The 9,700-nt window shown below is 42.6% G+C and overlaps 1 protein-coding gene across 1 annotated transcript in view; it reads left to right on the top strand.

Moving 5' to 3' along the window:
* Positions 1-1,912, top strand: part of shank2b (SH3 and multiple ankyrin repeat domains 2b) — a 423,060-nt gene extending 421,148 nt beyond the window's left edge. The window contains exon 24 of the mRNA XM_060928256.1: positions 1,408-1,912. Within this exon, the coding sequence (XP_060784239.1) occupies positions 1,408-1,912 (505 nt within the window). The remainder of the gene's footprint in view (positions 1-1,407) is intronic.
* The last annotated feature ends 7,788 nt before the right edge of the window (positions 1,913-9,700 follow it).

Genomic DNA, 9,700 nt, shown 5'->3' on the forward strand with positions numbered 1-9,700 from the left:
CCTTGAGGATGAGATGAGCAACATCAGTGTGATGAACACAGACCAAACCATAGAAGAGGGAGAGGTGTGTTAGTGCTTGTGTGCATATGTATGTGTATTTACCTGATTTGGAACATGACCCATTTATTACTCAGACATTATATCATGTAAACTGCCCCCATGAGAGTTTTCAAGAGCTCCCTTACCCAAGTACAAAAATGTCATCTCGTGCTAGTGATGACAAAGGCGAATGTATTTCAAGTCACATGATTATGCAGTTTGTTTCTTAGTCTTAAAAGGCAGCGCAGCTTGATCTGTGTGCATTAGTAGTTTGGGTTGTGTGCCTATATTGGGCACATCTCTTTAAAGAAGACACACTGCTGCCTCCTCCCACTGCAGACCTTTTTTAAGCCAGAGCCTCATTTACTATGGAAATCTGTGGTTATTTACAGACCAAAGAACTGACCCCAAATACCCTGTTTACACAGTACTTACAACGAAATATCAATTGTTGCACACCTCCCAGCTTTCCTACAGGACCTCTGGAACCCTATGAGCCCATTGATTTGTTCAATGGACACTGAAGAATGAACATTGATTTGTTCATTCTTCAGTGATTTTAAAGTTAGGGTAGATTAACAGTGAAATGCTTTGAGCCAGGCGGCACGGTGGTGTAGTTTTTAGCACTGTCGCCTTATAGCAAGAAGGTTCTGGGTTCGAGCCCAGTGGCTGACAGGGGCCTTTCTGTGTGGAGTTGGCATGTTCTCCCCGTGTCTGCGCAGGTTTCCTCCGGGTGCTCCGGTTTCCCCTACAGTCCAAAGACGTGCAGGTTAGGCTAATTGGTGGCTCTAAATTGACCGTAGGTGTGAATGGTTGTTTAAGTGTCAGCCCTGCGATGATCTGGTGACTTGTCCAGGATGTAGCACACCTCTTGCCCCTAGTCAGCTGGGATAGGCTCCAGCTTGCCCGTGACCCTGCACAGGATAAGTGGTTATGGATAATGGATGGATGCTTTGAGCCAGTTTTGCTTTCAGTTATATGGTTCACCAAGGTTGGGCAAACTGTTTGTGTCTTATTCACAGTTCAAAAAATGAAAGGTTTGCCTTCTTATCTCCAATCTTTCTCTTCCTTTGTTTCTATCTGGCTTGTAAGTCAGAGGGACTGGTCGTGTACTTGGAGGATTGTCATCCAGGGTACAGATTTGTCCACTCTTTTCAGGCCTTTTCTCAACTGTGAACTAATGATGACCTAATGAATCCTCCTTGATGAGGAGAGAAACGGCTTAAAGACTGCAATACAAGTCTGGTCTCCTTGACTAATTACTAGCCATTTCACAATTAATAGTTACCTGATGACCACAAACCATCACTGACTTTTTTTTTAAATTCAATTCTTTTAATTTTTGTTCCTCTCCTTATGTTACTTTAGAAATCAGGACGGTGTGTCCCTCATCTCAGGAACCCAGCCGAACCCCGGCGTGTCCTTCACCAATCAGCCCGGCCCGAACGTGCCTGCGCCATCACCATGCCGACAGGCTGAGAGCTTGCACCACCATCGGCATCCCTCAAGCCCAGGCATCACATCACCTCCTCCAATTTTGAGCTGCTCCTCATCTTCCTCCTCTCTACCCGCGGTGAGCACCACATCCTCCGTACAGGGCCGAAGTCGCTCGCCTTCGCCCCTCTCGTTCCTCCAAGCTGCCTCCGGCAAGCCATTCGCCTCCAAGGCTGTGCTTTCGTGGACCAAACAGGATGTGGCTGACTGGTTGGAAAGCCTCAACCTGGCTGAGCACAGAGACGCCTTCCTGGAGAACGACATAGAGGGCACACACCTGCCCAGCCTGCAGAAACAGGACCTAATCGACCTGGGAGTGACGCGCGTCGGTCATCGCATGAACATCGAGCGTGCACTCAAGCTGCTGCTCGACAGATGAGACTGGGACAGCACAAGCCATCTTTTGTTCTTGAGCTTCATTTGTTCCTCGCTCATTTTTGGTTTTTTGCTTATTTTAACACCTTGGGTTTCCCCCCCCCCCTGTCAGCTGGAAGGGATTTCTAGGATACACTCACGTCCTGAAGAAAAGGTACGGACAAGGTGTTAAAGATGTGCGCAAAGCACAAAGCACTTTGTACGTAAAAGTTCCAGCCAGTGACGGGCCACGACAAGGCAAACACGCTGTACAGTCCACACACACACACATTAGAGCTCATTGCTGTTTTTGGGTTTTATGGACTCAGGCCTCATGTGAATGAACTGAAGAACCAGCAGAGCTGGCCTTCCATTTTCTATCTTTGCTAAGACAATTATCCGGAGAATATTTCTTCAGCAAAAAGGGAAGGATCACTTGTGTATTGACTGAAAAGTCATGCTTTTTTTTTTTCTTCCTTCTCCATTCGACCGGGATGTACATTATTATTATTATTTTTTTTTTTTTTTTAAAGATGAGCGCATTTGGTGTCATGCTGTTCCTCAGTTCACATATTCACGACCCCAGCATCGTCAGTAGAAACATGAAGGGACATTTCTGTGTGTGTTGAGATGATGATGATGCTTTTCCATCTTTTTGCCTTTGATTGCAGTAAAACAAGGTATTTGTCAGAACGGGTCAAATTTGCTCAAGTCGTTCTGAAGTGTAATATCTACTGATATTGCGTGTCTTCCACATCGTGAGGTTTGACTGCATTCCAAGCCCAAGGTTTAGTTCCTAAAGTCGTACTAGACTAGACTGGTATTTCCTCCACTATTTTTAGACCATCTTCCAGTTGTTTTTCTTTGTGTTGCCATTTCAATGACTGACGAATACTTGATTAAAATAGATTAAGAGAGCAGAGATGTTTATGTAAGGTTCCAAAGGTTATACTGGGAAATTTGAAGAGATGCCTTTAGAGAAACACCCTTAATGTTTCAGCACACAGCTATTAGATACGAGTCTACACTTGATCCAATGACCAGAATGTGTCTGTCTACTGCAGGCAACACGATCATACTTACAGTCTCAAACTGTTCAACGGTCAGTGGTTTACTAGATATTTTATAGTTGCTTTGTGATTTGAACGCAAGAGAGTGAGTCTTTTTCCTGTATGTTGCTTTCGGCAAACTGTAACTGCATTGAATCGTGTTTTTTTTTTTTTCCTGTTCTTTTCCAGTTGTACGGTTTATAGATTACTCATCCCCTGCCGTGCTGCTTTGTTCTTCACGTCTGTGTTTTGGGATCATCATGACCTTGTTTCCCATGGGGAGAAAATTAGCTTGATTGGTGCAGCTTGAAAGCGATTCAGGATCCAATCCAAGTATAAAGCAGTTAAAGGGTTAAAGAGCAACTCCACTAACTTTTGTTTAAAAAAAAAAAAGAAAAAGCTCTATTATCTCTTATTTTATTGTTCCAGACATTGGCCTTGGAGTCAAGGTATGTGATGTCAGCTTATCCAGGAAGCAAGGCTTATTCATTTCATTCCTCTGCTATCAAAACATATCTTTGGGCTGGTTGATCAGACACAAACATGCTCATCAATCCCACACTTTTGTTTTATTGATTTAATGTAGGTTCATTTATTCCTGAAAACCATATCCAGGAGCCAGGAAGTGCAATTGGCAATCGAATGTCGCGTATAATAGTGTAAAATTCTTTCAAACACATTTGACATCAACCAAAGTTCAGCATCTGGAGTGAGCAGGCAGAGACGATCCTCGCAGGACAAACAAAGGCTATGTTCGTTAACAGCGGATGTTGGAGGGTTGTTATTTTGGTTTGGGCCAGTGGTCATATTTTAGGAAATCAAACCAAGTAAGTTGATTTGAAAATATCACCAACATGTGAGAAGGTCTTAGACCTCTAGTAAACAGGCATGAGAATTTTCCGCCGATTGGCGGATTTCCGACTTTTTCAGACCAAAATGATCGTTTTTGAGATCGATGTAAATCTGTTGAGATTTTTTTTGGGGGGGTATGATTAACGATCTGTGGTCACCTTATAACGCAGACATCCCAAGTCTCCCGGAAGTTCCGGGAGTCTCCTGCATATTGATAGAAGCGAGCAAGAGCGTGCGCGCGCAACATTAAGGTCTGCATCACGCATCTTAGAATGTGCGCGCGTGAGGGGGTGCGCGAGGGAGACTGTGTGCAGTGTTGCCAGATACTGCTGACGTTTTCCAGCCCAACATATGTTCAAAACCCGCCAAAATGCACTTAAAACCACCCAATCTGGCAACACTGCCTGTGTGCCTGTTCATGTAGCGCATGCCAGACAAAGAGCATCTTGATTGGGTTACTCAGCAAAATAAGCCAATCAGCTTTCAGTGTGGGCGGGCTTTTATCTCTTTTTTTGAGGACCGGCGTTTTCAGTCGATGAAATTTTAAGTATGATACCGTGTATAACTCTCCTACTTATTGCTCATTTCATAGGGGGACGGGGGGGAATTGCTGGCATGTGCCGCGCGGGAGCGTCTGCCCAAACTGTAGGCTGAGATGAACTTATAGTTTCTGATTTAAAAAAAATTTCCAATATGTAATGCCCATTGTACATGCCTGTTCTTTAATTCAGAATCACCAAATCGATCTTCAAATTGACCTTATGGTATCTGTATTACATTACACAGCATCCTGTCCAGATAAAACCTAGTTAGTACACACAACAGTTGAAAGGGAAGTGATAAGTGATGTTGAATGTTGCCTGCTTAATATGCAAGACCTCCTGCTACCATGATAACATCAGAAGAAAGCTTAAGAGAATTATATGATAGAACTTTTTTCTGGTTTGCACTTCATTTTAAAGGATTAGAGTATTCAAAGACATGAATAGCTAAAATGCAGAAATATAATACTGTCGAGCTCGTTTATATTAAAAGGTGCATTGATTTTTTGAAATCATCAAATGTGAATTGATTAAAAACAAGTCTCTTGTACCATATTAATCATTTTCACCTGGGAGTCCACCAAGAAGGGGAATTTATTTCCAAATTGCAAATTTTTGCTGATAAAATTAATGGTTTTGGGGTAAAAAAAAAAAAAAAAGCCAAAAATCATTAGCCCCATGGGCCCTGCCCTGGTTTTTTCAGACTTTTAAAATATTTTTCATTCTCATCCCTGAGTAAAAGTGCTTCGAGTTTGCATTCTTCTGTATTTTAATAACATTTTCATTACATCAGCAAGAACGTTAGAAATTTTACAATCCATGTAAGCTCAAATCCATCAAAGTGTCTTCAGTGGAAGGGATAAATCTAAAATCAAGAAAAACTTGTGTACAAAGGAGTTAACATGGTCAATAGGACAGATCTGAATTACCTAGAAATAGTGCAGAATCCTGAATATTCACGCTACTGAACCTTCTTTGTTCCAAAAATTCTACAAATTTCTGTTCAAAATTTTCAGTTTTATTTATTTATACAGCACTTTTAACAATGGACTTTTTCACAAAACAGTTTGACAGAAATCCAGGTGTAGATTTAGAGCCCTAATGAGCAAGTCGGAGATGATCATGGCAAGGAAAAACCTCCGTGAGACGACATTGAGTGGACCCAGACTCAAACAGGAACTCATGCTCTTCTGGGTGATACCAGAACAGTGAGATTATTTTCAGTTTTAATTAAATAAAAAAAATAGATGTTAAAAGTGTACTGGCAATAACTGATTTTTCAATGTGGTTTCAGACTTTTGGACCTCACTGTCCCAAGAAAAATAACTGCAGGAGTGGTCAGGATTTGGAGCAGCATTAAAATAAAACAGTCCAGGGTCACACACCTCTAGTGCAGGTCAAGCTTTTCAGTTCACACTGCCCATGACTCGTGAGTTCATTCAGTGGAGCCATAGCTTCATTTCTCACTATGTGCAAGTAAAAAATAATAAAATAAAATAAATAAATAAATAAATAGATGGCGGCACGGTGGTGTAGTGGTTAGCGCTGTCGCCTCACAGCAAGAAGGTCCGGGTTCGAGCCCCGTGGCCGGCGAGGGCCTTTCTGTGCGGAGTTTGCATGTTCTCCCCGTGTCCGCGTGGGTTTCCTCCGGGTGCTCCGGTTTCCCCCACAGTCCAAAGACATGCAGGTTAGGTTAACTGGTGGCTCTAAATTGAGCGTAGGTGTGAATGTGAGTGTGAATGGTTGTCTGTGTCTATGTGTCAGCCCTGTGATGACCTGGCGACTTGTCCAGGGTGTACCCCGCCTTTCGCCCGTAGTCGGCTGGGATAGGCTCCAGCTTGCCTGCAACCCTGTAGAAGGATAAAGTGGCTAGAGATAATGAGATGAGATGAAATAAATAGATAGAGGGTGTTTCAAAAAATTTGATATTATTTGAGATGTAAATATCCCAGAAACTACATCGTCTAGGCAAATGAAACTGAACAGGCTTAATGTTGAGCAATATAAGATTTATTCCTCAAAATTTGAATGAGAAATTCAAAGGTTTGTGGATTCCATGAACGATTTCACAAATTTTCAGTATTCGCGAACCCGCTTGCTCGTCCAGATCCTTTTGTCCTGCACACACAGCCTTCCTCTTTGAACTTCTTGTGCCGTGTCCAAATCTGCAGTGCAGTTGGTGCATTTTTAGAGAATTCTCTCTCTCATAAATGCACGCTGCACAGTCTTATTTGACTGTGTTCAAGCGTCCTCTAACACACACAAAATGCCTTTTCTTTTCCACTGAATGGCATTTCTATACCTCATCTCATCTCATTATCTGTAGCTGCTTTATCCTGTTCTACAGGGTCGCAGGCAAGCTGGAGCCTATCCCAGCTGACTACGGGCGAAAGGCGGGGTACACCCTGGACAAGTCGCCAGGTCATCACAGGGCTGACACATAGACACAGACAACCATTCACACTCACATTCACACCTACGCTCAATTTAGAGTCACCAGTTAACCTAACCTGCATGTCTTTGGACTGTGGGGGAAACCGGAGCACCCGGAGGAAACCCATGCGGACATGGGGAGAACATGCAAACTCCGCACAGAAAGGCCCTCGCCGGCCACGGGGCTCGAACCCGGACCTTCTTGCTGTGAGGCGACAGCGCTAACCACTACACCACCGTGCTGCCCCCATTTCTATACCTAAAAAGATAAACATTAAACAGAAAATTCTGACCTGTTTCCATGCTGTTAAAATTTGAGGTCAATTGAAAGAGAATTGACAAAGTTATTTATTAGATTGTGAAATGATAACTTTTTTGAAACACCCTAGTATCTCTCTCTCTGAATATATATATATACACACACACACACACACTAGGGTTGGGAAGATTCACCGATTTGCGTCGGGGAATCGATGCGAACCATACGATGCGGTTGCATCGGTTGGCAAACGTCTGAATCGGTTAAAAATTCGAATGGGATCGAGATGCATCGCGACTCAAATATCTGCATCGATACGAACCGAATAATACCTAGTATTTAACTTTTTAGAAACTGGCCTGTTTCTGGGTTGAGTTATCTATGCAGCCGTCATTGGCTGATTCAGCCCAACTCTCGTCTCGCGCGGAGAGGCGGGCCAAGCAAACGAACAGCGGTCAGATTTTGAGTCAGAGGTGGCCAGCGAAACATGGAAGAATCTGAAGTAATACTGTACATTCACCGGTTGGCTTTAAATCAATTGTTTGGAAAAGTTTTGGCTTTTACAAGCGAGGTGGAGAGCTGAACAAATCTTTGTCAACGGGTTAATTTTTTGTTAATTTACGAGTTATTATATTGGATGGGATCCACTATCCTAAAATCTCATGGCTTTTTTCTTTTTATTATTAGTATAAATCTGATTCTTTATTAAACCTCTTTCAAAAACTTAACGCAGCGTGAGCTGCTTAGGCGAACATAAAAATGTAGCAGAAAGTTAATTGTTCATTATTCAGGTCTGAATTTTGAAATTGTGTAATTCCTGTTTTTTAAATAAAAGGCCCAGCCAGTGGTAATGCTTTAAGTGCCAGTACTTGAGAAATACTATGTATTCCATGGTATAATTTTCTTCTGCATCGCATCGTATCGAATCTCACTGCATCGCATTGTGTTAAAATGAAATCGTACAGTATCGCACTGTATCGCAGTAGGTTGGAAAATCGTATCGCATCTTACCATTGGCAATTTCATGAATCGTTAATGTATCGAATCGTTGGCAGTGCATCGAGATGCGTATCGTATCGTGTTGATGATGAAGATTCCCATCCCTAATATATACATACACACACACACACACACACACACAGAGTGGTGCTTGAAAGTTTGTGAACCCTTTAGAATTTCTATCTTTCTGCATAAATGTGACCTAAAACATCATCAGATTTTCACACAAGTCCTAAAAGTAGAAAAAGAGAACCCAGTTAAACCAATGAGACAAAAATATTATACTTGGTCATTTATTTATTGAGGAAAATGATCCAATATTACAGATCTGTGAGTGGCAAAAGTATGTGAACCTTTGCTTTCAGTATCTGGTGTGACCCCCTTGTGCAGCAATAACTGCAACTAAACGTTTGCGGTAACTGTTGATCAGTCCTGCACACCGGCTTGGAGGAATTTTATCCCATTCCTCCGTACAGAACAGCTTCAACTCTGGGATGTTGGTGGGTTTCCTCACATGATCTGCTCGCTTCAGGTCCTTCCACAACATTTCCATTGGATTAAGGTCAGGACTTTGACAATTAGCGTCATCACCTCGTGATTAAACAAGTCAAAGTAAAATGTGACGGGTAACAGTGTGTGTTAGAGACCAGGCATGTTTTATGGTGATGTCTTAACAGATGTTTTAACACAGGAGCAGGACAAACAGGAAACAAAACACTGGAGTTGCTCTTTAAAGACCTTAGGCTCTCATAAGCTCAGTGGTGGCTCTCTAGAAGTAGCACAGAACCTCAAACATTGACTAGAGGTGGGTCATATTACAATCCTAAAATCATAACAGTCAAATTCTTGATGAATTCTTACAATGCACGACGTATGTGATATTTTGTTTTGCTAACAAAGTGCCTGCGAAAGATTATAGCTACTTAAAGGAAAACTCCACCCTGTATGACATGCGTATGAATCTTTATAATTAACGTGATCAGTGGTATACGAGTTCATGTTTCATCGACATGTTGCTGTGTTTTCACTTTAGTTCATTTGCCTATTGATCAACTTTCCCATATTTAACTAACAGCATTGAGCTGATCGTCTCATCAATCGCAAACTGAGTCGTATAGCTGCACTGCATTCTGCAACTTCGAGTAACGTTTACCCCATCACCACTCGGCCTGTAACGATTCACCCAATTCACGATGAGATTTCCCAGTGATATTTTAAAAAAATTAAATGAAGAAAATTTTATTACCAAAAAAGTGCAACATTAATTTTTCTGTTCTTGATCAATTAAATATCTCATCTCTCTCATTATCTCTAGCCGCTTTATCCTGTTCTACAGGGTCGCAGGCAAGCTGGAGCCTGTCCCAGCTGACTACGGGCGAAAGGCGGGGTACACCCTGGACAAGTCGCCAGGTCATCACAGGGCTGACACATAGACACAGACAACCATTCACACTCATATTCACACCTACGGTCAATTTAGAGTCACCAGTTAACCTAACCTGCATGTCTTTGGACTGTGGGGGAAACCGGAGCACCCGGAGGAAACCCACGCGGACACGGGGAGAACATGCAAACTCCGCACAGAAAGGCCCTCGCCGGCCACGGGGCTCAAACCCAGAACCTTCTGCTGTGAGGCGACAGCGCTAACCACTACACCACTGTGCCGCCTCATTGCTACT

The sequence above is a fragment of the Neoarius graeffei genome, chromosome 8 (genome assembly GCF_027579695.1).
Source record: "Neoarius graeffei isolate fNeoGra1 chromosome 8, fNeoGra1.pri, whole genome shotgun sequence".
Taxonomy (NCBI): Eukaryota; Metazoa; Chordata; class Actinopteri; order Siluriformes; family Ariidae; genus Neoarius; species Neoarius graeffei.